General features: G+C 37.9%; 1 protein-coding gene across 1 annotated transcript; it reads left to right on the top strand.

Annotated features, from left to right (window-relative positions):
* Window positions 1-270: 270 nt before the first annotated feature.
* On the top strand, window positions 271-14552 carry LOC131327389 (protein BONZAI 3-like). Its single transcript, XM_058360526.1, has 16 exons — window positions 271-471; window positions 3277-3324; window positions 4670-4818; window positions 4939-4987; window positions 6986-7042; window positions 8769-8948; window positions 9036-9170; window positions 9744-9805; window positions 9965-10064; window positions 10153-10267; window positions 10378-10454; window positions 11029-11166; window positions 12419-12583; window positions 12670-12783; window positions 12900-12996; window positions 14118-14552. Exons 1-16 carry the CDS (start codon window positions 310-312, stop codon window positions 14270-14272), a joined length of 1803 nt encoding a protein of 600 aa, XP_058216509.1. The 5' UTR covers window positions 271-309; the 3' UTR covers window positions 14273-14552.
* Window positions 14553-15675: the final 1123 nt, after the last annotated feature.

The following is a 15675-nucleotide window of genomic DNA, read 5'->3' as shown; positions in this document are numbered from 1 at the left end:
CTCCTATATATATCCAAGGAGAGACAGACAGCTTAGAAACCCATCGGAATCATTTTAAGCAAAGTGGTTTTTTTCAATCAAAACCTTCTCGGAAAAGCCTTTAATACATACTCTTATACATTCATTTCTTTTAAGGTGTTTATCATATGTATTTATTATGTAGTTCATATTGTGTCATGTCATAACATCATTGATAGTGTTTCAACGACAGTGCATAGGATACACACCCTCGTCAAGATTTCGATTTTGTTGTCCCGTCCTCGTCAATTCTTTCCAATATAAATCTCCGGCGAGGGGAGAGAGAGAGAGATGGGGGCGTGTTGTTCAGACGTTAGGGGAGGACAAGAGGCAGTGGGAGGGGCCCAGCAGCAGAGGAGCATTGCCGCCGGTGGTGGTGGGGCGGGGCACAACGACGCCGTTGAATTCTTCTATCGAACCAAAGGAGTTGAAGCTCTCTTTACCCAAATTGAGGTTTATCATCACATAATAAAGTCCCCCCTATATATGTGTGCATTTATTGTGTATATATCAATCTGAATTGGACAACAGAAACCCTAACTGCTATCGTTCTTTTGACGTACATGGTGTCACTGTCAACTTCAGCCCTGTTTGTTTTCGGAGTTTTTTTTAGATTCACTTCAAACTTTTTGGATTGGCCTTTCGTCTCAGGCGAGATAAAAATTACAACTAGAAGCGAAAGGGATGTATTTTTTGATATCTTTCAAAGTGTACGGAGACAAGCTAAACAACAAATTATGAAAAGCAGATAATACCGAAACTAACACCAGAGCAATAATTCAAGAAAAACTCAGCCTTTTAACGCACATTCTACGCAGAACCAATTGCCTTTCTTTTTTTTCTCTCTCTCTCTCTCTCTCTCTCTCTCTCTCTCTCTCTTTTAATATTTGCATCTAGTCAAACGCGGATTATTTTTCCTTAATGTTTTGTATTTGTATTTGTATTTGTCTGCAATTGGTTCTTGGTTCTGTAGAACTTAATCCTTGTTTGTGTTTTGTTATTTTGCTGACCGGTAGAGGTTTTTTGGGGTTTGATTGGATTATTGAATTATGGGACGAATTAGTAACACTTAGGATGTTGAAGGATTCGTAGTAATCCGTGAGCACTTGTACAATGTTTGATTGGGATTTTGAGGATTATTTTTATCTTGGGATAGAATGCCATGATCAATTTGATGGTATTTTATAAACAATATCACCTCCCCAGGGTATCGATAATTCTTTTTCACCATTAGTACCAAGCTTCTTTGCAAGATAAACAAGAGGTTAGCAGATAAAAACTGAATGGGCCAAAAACTTAAAAAATGGGTTCGAATGGGACCCACGGGATCGGTAATCCTTGGTCAAAGAGGTTTGGAGACCCCAATAGGTTTCTCAAACGAGGATTAGGCCACTCAATTCTTCATTTTTCTGATCACCTTAAGCCATGTTTGATGACATGGCTAGTTCCGGTGGGAAAGAGGATGAACGGGAGTTAGCAATGGAGGTTTTAGTCAGAGGTCTTGTTTGATTTGCACGAGATTTAGTGATCAGATTGTTAATAATGGAGTACTAATCCTCTGTACATCCTGTCCCTCCTCTCTCTCTCTCTCTCTTAAAACCACATACTTCAGTTGATCGATGAAGTGTGAGGTGAATTAATAACATCATAGCTCACAGTGCTACTGGAAACTAACCCATATATGGTGGTGGGGTGAGGGAATGGTGCATTCTGGATGCCACATTAGTTGAGGATGTAAACTATGACGGAATGGTGCATTTTGGATGCCACATTAGTTGAGGATGTAAACTATGATTTACTTTTCTGTTTCATCGTCTTGTTGGAGAAAAGCTCATACAGAGCCTTTGACTTGAGCATTTTTTTATTTGTCAAGGGGTTACAAATTTTGCCGTCGGTTCTCTAAGGAAGTCGTTGGAACCTTTGCTTATTAGCCACTCAAGAAAAGAATCAATTACCACGGATTGTATTCTGGCAATTGACGCCACAATGAGTTTTTATCAAATGTTAAAGAAGTATAGTGGACTTGAAAACGCCAATTAATCTGTTTTTCACTGAACATGGGAGTTTACTGATTATCTTAGTCCGAAGGGGACCATAATATTTTGAAACTTACTGAAAGCATGAAAACCAAAAGTGATAACCTAGTGTTTCTGATGAGTCCAATAGTTTTTTTATGTTAATACTGAACTGCAATTTTGGTTGATCGTGCGATGGAATTTTTACAATAGGGGTTTTTATGATTCAACTTTACAATAGGGATTTTTTGTTTTCCTGTTTTCTAAGGAGGTTGACAGCATAGCCACCACTTATCTGCATGATTTAGCCTAATACAACTGACGAAAGGTAGCCCAACCTGGCAATGCTCCCTGAATGAAACCGAGGAATATTATCGTTGTGGTACATGAGTAATTATTCAGTGGTCTTAGTGGTGCTCCAAGACCACAAAATAATTTTTCCATGGTACACACGGTCACTGTGTACTTCTAACCACTATAAGACAAAGCTATCCGTTTCAAACGTGAAGTCTGTCAAACAAGTCAGTAAAAAGTGACTAATGATTTTAGATCCTTGAGTTGTAGCCAGCATGGCTAAAGCAAGATACATCTTGGTCCCATTAGAGCATAATCTTGGCCCACCACATAAGATTCCTTACCTTCTGCTACCTATTTGGATTTTATTCTGAGGTCCATTGGAATCATACATTTTATTTGGGCGATTCTTTGTGTTCTCCACTTCTACTTTTCGATCACTGATATTTGACCTTTAAGGTTTCCGTACGTTTAAAGCTGACATATAACATGAGGTGGTCAGCATACAAGGAACCTTTTTGTAATATTCTGATTCTTTCTGTTGATAGCCGGTTCTAACAACTAACAAGGTTGTTACTAGCAGTAAACCTTAAATTCTCCGAAGACACAAACATAAACTGGGTGGTGGCAACGGGTCCCAAATTTTATGTCAGCTGAGACACAATATTCGATGTGCAACAATGATTTGGAGTACTCATTCTTTTGCCAAGTGGGAGTGGGGTTAACCATACATAAACAGTACACTAAGAAGAGTCAATGGACTAAAGTGCACTATAATTGGGTGTTTTTTTTTTCCCTTTTCATTTTTTCGGTTTGGTTTAAGACATCACATTATACTTTGTTCAAGGCACTTGTGCTGCCATCTGGTTTTGTCTTCGTTTGTAGAATCTATCTTTTTTATTAGTACATCGTGTGGTATGTGATGACATGTTTCAATTTTGGATTGTAGTTATCTTTAACTGCTTCAAAGTTACTTGATCGTGATATCGTCTCCAAGGTAAGTTTTTTCTTGTGTCAAGTAAAATCTATATTTTATCTTCTTTAATTTCTTATTGTGTCCGGTAGGTACTTGGTGTGACCCGTATTTTTTTTTTGGGCAAATGATTGATTATATACGAAACAACCCAAAAACGTAGAGTAAGGATACTTTTGGAAAACTAATTTTTTTGTACTTTTTGACTTTTTGGAAGAAGACTTATAATTTGGGATGTCATTCCGAAGTAGAAGCAATTTGGTCAAAGAAAGTATTTTCTTTTGTGCTCGAACCTCGTTCTAGGATTATCTTTTTTTTTTTTATGCCCGGGGCCACATCTATTCATCTTATCAGACAGGCACATGTTTGTGGCTGATATTATTTGCCCCTATCTTAATGCTGAGGACCACCTGACGATAGCGTATTGCTTCTTCTCTTTGATATTTAGTGACCACCTGGCATGCTGTTAGTTGTAGAAGGTACAAACAGGTTGTTTAAACAAATAAAAGCTTCTTTCTTAGGAAATTAAAATCCTGTTAGTGAACTGCGGGAGATAAATACAGTTGCTCATAGCTGTTGAAAACTCCCTGTGCTTCCTAGTTGTTAGTTAAGGAGTTTATGCATGAAGTGCCTGTTTACCATATGTAAATGCTTCTTTGCCATAGAGTCGTAGACCTTAAACCTAATCAAACATATTGAACATGGCACGTAGCATTCTAAACTGAAACCTGAATTAAAAAATCAAATTGGCCCACCTTAGTTATACAATTGGTAGACATGCTGTTTAAAACTTTGTATTTCGGTATTTCCCCCTTTTCACTCTCTAGAGTTCATGAAATCATCCTCGAGTTTTGAAGTGCTGAAGTATGAGGAACTCAATATATTTGGATAGCATGTACCTATGAGCAAAACAAGAGATCAATAAGTGTATTACATGTGTGTGTTTATATTATTTGGTACGACTTAGCTAAGCTGAAAACTCTACATGCAAAGAATGACATGATGATAGCATGTCACAAGCACAGGGGTGGGCCTTAGTGTGTCATGCTTGGCAGTTAGCAGTTAGCACTGATAGGCGCTCTCCTTTGTATCATGGGGCACACTCTGCATGTGTGACCAAGCCATTCTTGGCTCTCAATAAAAGTGGGGAAGTAGGCTGCAACTTAAGAATTAGGGTTTTGAGTTACAGTTAACAATTAAGCCATTTATTTGAAGTGCTTACCTGCTTCGAGAGCAATTCTGATTACTCAAATGCCAGATAAGAGTGGATAGACCCTTGGGTCAGTAATGTACGCCTTGAGATGTCAAAGTATTATGATGCTTGTTCTTAAATGGCTTAAACTGAAGTACTATCCGTATTTGATTGCAGAGTGATCCGATGGCAGTAATTTATGCTAAGAAAAGAGATGGATCTCTGGAGGAACTTGGTCGCACAGAAGTGATCATGAACTGTTTGGATCCTGCATGGATTGAGAAAATTAATGTTGCTTATCAGTTTGAGATTGTTCAGCCCTTGATGTATGCTTTTTTCGATTGAAGCTATTTACTAACATTAATCTTGTTCTAATGCATTTGATAGCTTCAAATGCTTATTAGATTAACAATTATCTCAAATATGGACACTTCTTGGTTTTGCAGCTTTCATGTGTATGATGTTGATACAAGCTACCACAATTTACCTGTGAAGGTATGGTATGGTTTTTGCTTGCCAGATTCATCAATTGTAATCAATTTTCAATTCAGTTGAATTCCAGGTGGTATTTTGCCTACATATTATGGAAAGTGACATTGAAATCAATGCTGATGTGTGTTTAGTGCATAGTAGATGTCATGTGGTGGTGTCCCTGTGGCTTAGATACCAAGGCTGGCACACTGTTTTTAGGGGCCCGTGAATTTCCAAGCTTTGGGCACCTATGCGTTTTTTGGGACGGAAGATAAAATAAAGGTCGAAAAGAAATCTAAAACCTAGAAGAAGAAATATTGACAAAGTCCAACATAGAACAAGAAAAGAAAAACACAAACCCAAAGTCTATTAGACTTAAAACGAATCACTATCTTGTATGTCTTCCCTCTTATGAATTCCCTTGAAACTTTCAATTTTCCGGAAAAGTTTAGAAACAAAAACCTACAACTTTACAATGGAGCGTAACATGGGGATTCTCAAGATTAAATAACAACTTAGTATAGAACCAAATCATACCATTAAAGAAAAAGGTCAGTTTCAACATAAAGCTCCATAAAGTTTATGAGGGTTCCCCTTTGATTCTTTCAATAAGGTCCTGATCCAATCAAGGGGAATCAAACCTTGAGATTTTCATGAGGATGAAAAGGTAAGAGAAGTAGATCAGTGCCAAAACACAGATTACCTCTTTTAGTTCAAATGAGGCTTAATTACAGTTCATACTTAAGCCTTACCTACGTATGTGGACTGCTGACATTGGTATTGGCCGAAAATTGGGGGGCCCAGAGAGGTTGCTTCCTGGGCTTACCCTTAGGACCAGCTCTGTTAGATACCATTATGCTTCCACTGCCTCTGGGTGCTTTGGATTAACTTGGTCTGTCAAAGAAAACTAGTACTTGTGTGCTATATTAGAAAAATAGGAGCTGTTTAATTCTTGTAGTTTTTTATGCGTGGAATGTGTACAAACTAAAGATAATTTTCTCACTACCCCTTAGGCTTCTACAAAATGAGTCCAGACTCGCTAGATGAAATTCCTACAGAAGAACAATGTCAAAGTTGATTATGGACAGTTATTATATAGTTTTCCACAGCTGACAAACCAAAAGAAAACATGAGACGATAGTAGATGCGCTGCATGACGTTCATTAAAAAATAATAATGTCAACGTTTGATTCTTAACATCACAGTTATAAGTCTCGTTTACTGTTTTTCAGGTAATCAGAACTATTGAGCTAAGGCCAAATGGTAAATGTTTTATTGGTTTGGAATAATGTCAAGCCCCGTTCCAAAAACCATCTTAAAAAATAAGCAGTTTATTTCACATTTTCAAACTCAAAAATAAAGTAAATGAAAAATAATTTTTCAAATTTTTTTGTATCGTATAAAAGATCTCATCGAGATCGTCCAAACAAGATTCATATTGCATATTTTTAGATTTCAATAAGACCATAATTTTTTAGCTTGAAATTGCCTTGTTAAAAAATAAGGACTTATTTTGGTTTCCGGAACGGAGCCTCAGTGGTACTTAATCATTGCTTGACCTTAGCACTAAGATACACTCGTGTTTTGATACCTTTTCTGTCTCCTTTTTATTTCTTTGTTTCTTCTCCAAACAATTCCGGATAGCATATATGGATTTAGTTTGCATTTCTCAATAAATATTTACTAGAAGCAAGCATATGAGAGTTTCTTTCATTTTGTAAACATTTGATTCTCAAGCTTGCGAACACTGCAATCGTTAACTTCACTCAGAAATTAAAAATGTTTCAGTTTGTACTATACCTAGGACCAAATCGCAAGCTTTTAAGAGCATAATTTAAGATCACATCTTTGTTTTACTGCAACGATGATTTTATTTTTATCTTGCTTTCCATTCCCTTATGTATAGACCTAGAATAAGTGCAGAGTGTTTTGCAGTTCTTTTTGCTTTCATTTTCCTTTTCCCCTTTTCCTCCTGTATTCACAAATTGTTTGAAGCCTGTTTATTATTCTGGTATGTTGCAGATGTTGAAGTTGAAAGATCAAGAATTTCTTGGTGAAGCTAGTTGTGTTCTCTCTGAGGCAAGTTGCCTTTGATATATGGGATAATCTTATATATTTACAATAATGACATGGTTTGATATTTATGCTCTTTTTAGAAGATAATTTTCCCTAACCCAATTACATTTTGTAGGTTTGTTGTATGTGGGTAAAGCTATGTGATCACATGTTTGGATGCTTCTAACTTTCACTAAAAGTGGTAAATGACTGCCACTAACTGGATGTGGAACAAAGGAAAATATTGGAAATACTGAAAATGTTCTTGGCATACCCAACATTGACTAGAATTGTCTGTTATTGACTATGTAGTACTGACACGGCCCACACGGGTACGCGACATGACACGGACAAGATACGTACATTCTGATTCTCGTATTTCTAAAAAAATAGAAGACACCACACATTAGGGACACATTAAATTACTTGTTTGTGCTTTTACCATGTAACGAATGCTTATATAAGAAAAATAGCTGATACAAAATTAGAGTCTAATAAGAACTACAATACATGCCTTCATTTACACATGCCATTGCAATTTTGGTTTGCAAATCTGTTAAAAAAAAAGTGTTTCATCATTCTCGTGTGTCTTCATACAGTATAGTTATCATTGTTCACACAATAACAAGACTTCCCAATCACTTAGAGCCTACTATTCATTTGACACCCCCAAATTGTACATGCCTGTAGATATACACATGCATACACACGCACAGATGTAAATATATATACATGCACACACACACACACACACAATTTGGAAGGATTGCCAAGCCTGTGAATTTGAGGAGGTAACAAGCCTGTCACCCGCCAACGAAAAATAAAAATGCAAATGCAAATCCAAATTCTAAGGCAGGCAAGCTACCCTTGTTTGATGTTACCAAATCAACTCTGCAACCAATCAAGTACACACAATGCTGATGGGAAATAGAGAGACTAAAATTCACACAACTTGCACACACTTTGTATTAAAATTATAAAATTACAACTTACATCTCAATCACTCCCATCTCTCTCTCACACACACACACACACAACTGTGGGGGGAAACCCCCTAAGGGATTCCACGTTCTTCTGCCCTCTCTCTCTTTCCCACACCTTCTACGCAATGCATACAAACGTATATTTAGAAACCATAGTACATTGTGATCCACTCATTCTTTCAACTGCCATCTTAACTCATCGAATTCCAGCTCCTCACTTAACTGGTGTGGCTCTCTCTCTCTTACTCTTATCACCTCTCTTGTCTCTTACCTCACACACATAAAAGGCCCACAATAAAGTTTACACTATCCAACAAATGCATGGTACAATCAGTCTGACAATTTGAAACAAGTAGCTAATTGCTTCCTACACCTTACAATGGCATCTCTGGCTATCCAACTAGGCAGGACTAGGGTGTCTTGGTAAACATGCCCTTTACCATGTTCCAGGTACGTACTGGAAGGGTCAGGTAAGGTTGTTGCCTCATATACAAAACACATATATTGACAACCTATGAAACATGGACACCTCGCCAGAGGTCACATACCGATGTCAGACACCATTTCTCTCCAAAGCACGTGTGTTACTGTCCAAAGATGTGTCTTAACACTCAAATCAGAAGGGCCCTCCTTTTTTATGGCGAAGAATATAAATCATCTTGACTTCCCTTTTTCTATTTGATTGTGATCCTTACATTCTGCAGCTTACATTCTACAGCTTTACAATTGTAATATGTTTGTTTTTCCGCTTGGTTAACTAAAAGCAGATTGTGACAAAACAAAGTCGGAGTTTGACGCTAAAACTCCACAATAAGAAGGGGCAGGCTGGTCTGGTAAACTTGGGGACAATTACCGTGCATGCAGAGGAAACGATTGCTTCAAGAAATGCTGTCGAGATAGCGTTTCGTTGTTCGCATTTGGATAACAAGGATCTTTTTTCTAAAAGTGTGAGTACAGGATAATGCTGTAGTGTGGAGGTTTACTTTCAACGATTATATTTAGGCTCTTATTTTTTTCTTTGCTATGACTTCCAGGATCCTTTCTTAAGAATATCTAGGATTGTTGAGAGTGGAGGTTCTGTTCCTATCTGCAAAACAGAAGTTGTGAACAACAATTTGAATCCAGTTTGGAAGCCCCTGACTCTAACTATGCAGCGATTTGGTAGCAAGGTAAGATTGTGATATTATTCTGGTCAAATTAGAAACTTTTGTTTATGTTGTTTGGAAGAATAGAGGAAGTGTATAAGGAGTTAATTAACCCTAACACATACTTCTATTATTTATGTTATGAGATACTTGATTACAATACTTCATTAACCTATGTGTGGGACAAGACCTAAGACTAAACATATATTCGAACACTCCCCCTCAAGCTGGAGAATAGATATGACAAAGTCCCAGCTCGTTACATAACAACTTTGAATGAGATTTGAACAACGACTTAGTAAACATATCTGCCTACTGAGTGCCTGTAGACATGAAAGGAGTAGCGCTTAGTTCTCTCACGAAACATTGGATTAGATGCAATGTGAATCGCTGCTTGATTATCACAGTACAAATTCATAGGCAATTGCACACTGAATCCTATCTCCTCAAGAAAAGAGCGCACCCATACAAGTTCACATGTTGTGTGAGCCATGGCTCTATTGTAAACATACAAAACTATTGTGATTATACAGCTACAGAAACAGGTTACTGTTACTTTCCCGCATGTTGATTGATAATAATTTGCTTTTGATGCAGGATAACCCATTAATTTTGGAGTGTTTTGATTTCAATAGCAGTGGAAATCATGTTCTTATCGGGTACCTTTTTGATGTACCTTTTGATGATTAGTGCTTTCATTTCTTGTTTCTCTTCCATTTGTAGGCTTTTCACCTTCTTACACTTTAAACACCACCTGGTTTAGTATTTCATTTTCTTTATGGTTCATAAATACTAAATCTGCAGGTTGTTTTTGACAGTAAAATTCAGAAATCGATAGTGGACTTGGAAAAACTTCACAAAGAAAAAATTGGTGCAAATTTTATACTGCCATCATCTCATCACCATACTCATGAGAAGGTATTTGTTTCATACTCTGGAAGGATTTATAGCAGCAGACTGCTTGCCCATCATGTCTGATATCTCCTTCGATTAATGTAATCTGTAGGTTCTGAAGGGGCAACTCTTCGTGGACCGATTTATTGAGACGAAACTGTACAGTTTTCTTGATTATATGTCTAGTGGATTTGAGCTGAACTTTATGGTAGCTATTGACTTCACTGGTAATTAACTTTTCATTGGAAACCACTTTATGTTGCCTTTCGAAACAGAGAAAACATACACTTTTCTTGAAGTTGTTTCGTTCACACACTAAGGTTTCAGCTTTTTCCAGCTTCGAATGGTAATCCGCATAGTCGAGATTCCTTGCATTACATTGATCCTACAGGACGACTCAACGCTTACCAGCAGGTAAAGTTGTGACATCAAATCTGCGGTCATCTTTTCTTCATGAATCACCTAAATTTTCTGTGTCTTAAGTAGCAGAACTATTGCCCCACTTCCAGTCAGATGACAATTGGAAACTTCCTGCAGTGTGACTAAATTAGTTGAAGCAAGAAAAATTGTAGTCCCACATTACTTTTTGCCGCAATTGGATCAAATCAATCTCTAATAGGGAAACTGCCCCTCCTAGTGGCATCACTGGCATGGTCGGGTGCCACCCCTTCCCCTAATGAGCTTTCTATTTGGAAGTAGAACATATCAGAATACAGTATCAAGAGCAGTTTCCTTCCATACGAAAAAGGGAGAAGAGACCTCTTGTTGAATATAAAAACAATAGTTATCTGAAGACTACGAAAATATAAAAATACTAGAGGGAAATTCTAGCCTAGTTGTTTTACCGTGTTGTTAGGAAATTAACCTCCAAAGTGACTTGAAAGTTGTGTTATGTGCATCCTTTTTGATTTGTGCGTTGTCGTAAGAAATATTTATACGTTGATATTTTCTGTATATAATTTGAGTCATTTGACTGAACTCATTGCAGGCCATAATGGAGGTTGGGGAGGTTATACAATATTATGATTCAGATAGGCGCTTTCCTGCTTGGGGCTTTGGCGGAAGGACATATGAGGGTTCAGTATCACATTGTTTTGACTTGAATGGAAGTGCAGGTAGCTTTGAGGTAAAACACTCTTGCTTTTATTAAGAAATATTGTGCTGTTTTTCTTTTAATTACTGCTTTGTGTTTTCATATCTTTATGAGTTGTTGCTATGTTTCATCAGTTTGCTCATAGCTTTCAGTCCAAATCTACAAAGTACTAATAGCTATGTATTTTTTTTTAACTTTTCATGTTTCAAGTTAGTACATGGTGTGGAGTTTGTCCCACATCGTTAATTATATCCTCCAAAACTAGTATATGAGCCTGGGAGGCCTCTCCATTGCCAATTAGTCTTGAGTTGGATGCTTTAACACACGGGATGCCCAAATTCTACTACTACTAAAGATACTCTAGAGTACGTATCAAAAAAGGTTAATACGTAGCACATGGAGAATAAGGAAAGTAAAGCGGTTAAATTGTTGTCTAGTGAAGATGACCGTTTTTTGTGGATGATTTTAAATTCTAAATAACACTCTTTGGTGGTCCTTTGTCCTCGTAGTGTTTTACTTGGTTCCATGTTTGTAGTTTGCGTAAGTAGTTATTATGGTAAGTCTTCTTCTTTACAGAGTGAGAATTGCCTATACTAGATACTGTGGGTCTCGATTGTTCCTCCAGAGTTGACTGTGCAGCTCCGAAGTGGCGTGTGTACAGTACCATCTTATCTCCCTGTACTTCTGGCGTATTCTGCTGAAGATATGACGAAGTGAACTATTAGATTGGTTGGTTGAGAGGATTTGTGTAGCTAGGGTATTGCCCTCACGTGCCTATCCCTCGCATGCCTATTTTGGATAGCATTTCAGAGATCTCTTCACGATAATTGTTGTTGGCTAGTCGTTGTCACTACATCACAGACAATTTTCGCGGACCTGAGAAATGTGGAAATCAGACTATCAGAGTGTCATGTAGGATTTTTTCTGTGTGTGTGTTAAGGCAAAGTTCTTTTGATTTCTTTGTATTTTGCCTTGAGCCAGCCTAATAGGGAAGGGCTAAACCTTTTTGAATTGCTAGTAAGATATCTCGTCATCATATCTTTTCATTCTGTAATTCCCCGAGGAAAAATGCCAGGTGCGCATCAGTGAGCACTTCTGCGCCATTGTCCTTCTGTTTCTTTCTTTCTCTTCCTTTGAGCCATACTGTTGCATACATTGGAAAACCATACTCATGTATTGCTCATTCCAGTGACCAATACTTGTGGAATCGTGGATAATAATTAATAATGATGTTGATTAGTTATAAGCAGTTCAGTAATTAAAATGGTCAATTCGCCTTTTTCAGGTTGAAGGAGTAGAAGGGATCATGGCTGCTTATGCTAGTGCTTTGCGCAATGTTACTCTTGCTGGCCCCACTTTGTTTGGCCAAGTGATAAACACAGCTGCAGATATTGCTGGTCATTCTGTCTCCTCTACCAATAGCAAGTATTTTGTATTGCTTATTATAACGGTACGGATTAAACAATCTAATTTCCTTTTCCCTACTATTTTGTTTGTTCTTTCTTGAGGTAATAAAAATGTTTCATGTCTTTATAGGATGGCGTACTTACTGATCTCCAAGAAACTAAAAATGCTTTGGTTCGGGCATCTGATCTACCCCTCTCAGTTCTTATTGTTGGAGTTGGTGGTGCAGATTTTACACAAATGGAGGTCCAAACCACTTTCTGTACTTAAATCCCAACATTACCTTTTGTCACCATTTCAATGTTCGGTTCCTCAAAGTTGTCTTCAAGAGTTGGTGTGTTATAATTCTTGTTATCTTGCAGATCCTTGATGCTGACAACGGACAAAGATTAGAGAGTTCTACGGGACGGATAGCTACTCGAGACATTGTACAGTTTGTTCCAATGCGTGAGGTGCATGGTGAGTTCATGCCTATTTTCCCCATCTTGGCATCGACAGATGAATGGAATATAACTTTTAGCACATTCAGTTCTTAACCTGCCTTTACTTTCTTTGGCTGGGTACATAAAGTGATTGGTAATGAACATATTTATTTGTGCATCACTGCCATGTTTTCACACGCACACGCACATGCAGACTTGCCACTTCTACACATGCATGGTAGCGTGTTCTGAAAATCAGGTCCATTTTATGACTTTTTTGTCTAACAAACGGTTATGTGGGCATAATTGAAACCCTATACTTGAACGTTTTCACATGCACTGGTTGATTAGCGCTGATAGTATCGAAATTTCCTGTGTGAACGATGACATTAACATTGCCTTTGGTTAAGTCTGCCAGAGTACAGAAGGTGTTAGAGTTGGATCCAATTGGATGGCATGTTAGCATGGTTACCTTGACTAGTGCCCACATACAATAGAATCGAAATATAATAATAGCATCAGACGAATTTGAAGAATTCAATAATGATAATAATAATAATAATAATACCATGTCCCAACAACGTATCATAGATTCCAATTTTTTGCTGGGCTTTCTCTCACACATAGTTTATAACCAAACCAAACCTAGCTTTAAGTCCCAATCAATTGGGTTGGCTACATAACTGCAAAAGTTTGTAGTTTAATAGGTGGTTCCCATGAATTTGTAGTCCAAGTTGACTTTCAAATCCACAGAAATTCACAAGATACCATGTCCCAACGTATCATAACTGGAACAGAGTCTTATGTTTTTCCTCTCCTAAAAAGAGACGTAGTAGGTTCATTTCCTCTCCTGAAAAGGGTCCATACATTCACAAGATGCAAGTTTTCCATACCAAACCAAACCAAACCAAATACAATCTCTCTCTCTCTCTCTCTCTCTCTCTCTCTCTCTCTCTCTGTTTGTGTGTGTGTGTGCCCGCGCGCGCAGTGTGGTGTTGTGTGTTTGTTTTTCAAGAATAAGATTATCTGTCTCCTCCGATCGTGTTTAGCTCGATTAGAATTAAGAAACTTTTTTCGGTCTATTTGCCTTCTGTGTTTACACTTCTAGCTTCAGTGTTGCCAACAAATTTTCTTCCTTTTTTTTTTCTTTTCCTGCAGGTGGGCAGATATCCATTGTTCAGGCTCTGTTGGAAGAGCTCCCTGGTCAGTTCTTGACTTACATGCGGACTCGAGAGATCATACCACAACCTGTTACTGTACCAGCTACAGCTCCTCCTCAAAGATCATCCACATGTGGTCTAGTTGATCCCTAAAAAGATCTTTCAAAATTGGAGTGAGCAAAATCTCATTTCTCATAAAGCCTTGGTTGATATCTTGTCCGGAATCGACAAAGATATTGAGATAGGGCTACATACAACATATACTACATACACAAGAGAGGGAGTGAAAAGGAAAGGAAAGAAAACAATTGTAAATGGTTAGGAAGGAGAAACACTAGTTGATCTAGCAAATAATATTTCAAGTTTGTTTTAAGATGCTGTAGAATAATTGTCCATATATTAATATGCTTTAGGATTTTTTTCTCAAGCAAAAGCTGTTTTTTTTTTGGGCGTGCGTGCATGCATGCGTTTGTGGCTTCTTGCAATTGGTGCTCTAAAACTGGTCTGTATATTGCAAATGCGAGCCCGAGATTTATGTTGCCATACAACCAGTTCCGGCCCAAAGATTCTGACTCCCCCAGTCTATGAAATTCTAGAGCATGCTATATGCATAATGTGTTTCTTTGATCTTCACTTTTCAATCTCTCTTTCTCCTATGTTTGTGGAGAGAAGAGAGCTACATGAAGGAAAAAAAATGGAGTCCAATATGAGTTGGGAAGAATAATTTACGCTTTCAAATAGGGGCACTTTGGTAACTGGAGTAGCATTGTACCAATCTTTCCATGCAGAGGTTGTCGATTCAAGCCCCATATGAGGCGGTTGGGATGATCTTCGTTCTCTTTCCCTTATATTTAAGATAGAGTATGTCTCTTTCAGTGGCGAAAAAGAATAGTGAAGGGAAACTACAGAAAATAAGGTATAGGACAGGGATGCCAAAAAATCGACAGGCAGAGTTTTTCTGGTCATCTTCCCCATTTTCTATTTCAAAAATGGAGTTTGCAGAACAAGGGATTCGACAACTACAAGCCCAACTTTAGCGCAGAACAAGTAGAATCACACGCCCAGATGCAATTCAGTGATAAGAAATGAGATACGGAAAAAGAAACAAGCTAAAAGGCATACACAAGAAAGGAGATCAAAACCATAGCAAGGTCCCAAAACCAAAAAGACAAGGATACCACACGTTAAGCATTTAAGGAACCAAAAAGATTATCAAGTGTATTGCGGCGAGTGGTAGCAGAGTGACAAGCACCTGTACTTCCATGCATTTGACATGGGTTCACATCCCATTAACTACAACTAACAATGCTGACTTTCGCCGATAAAAAAAAAACAATAAGTGTACCGCTGCTCCAGCCCAACAAAACACTTCCACTCTTCCTAAAATAACTACCTAAACCCTGCAAGAACCATGCACCAAAGAACCCTCAACAAACAAACTCATAGTAGATGAGTAAGTGTGAAACCTATTCTTCAATCCTTCTGCACATACATAAAAGATTAACCACTATACTCAAAAACCTGCGTAAAGCCCCCCATGTGATTCATCCCTCACA

Source organism: Rhododendron vialii, chromosome 5a (assembly GCF_030253575.1).
Source record: "Rhododendron vialii isolate Sample 1 chromosome 5a, ASM3025357v1".
NCBI lineage: Eukaryota > Viridiplantae > Streptophyta > Magnoliopsida > Ericales > Ericaceae > Rhododendron > Rhododendron vialii.
This window is presented reverse-complemented; position numbering and strand designations above follow the sequence as displayed.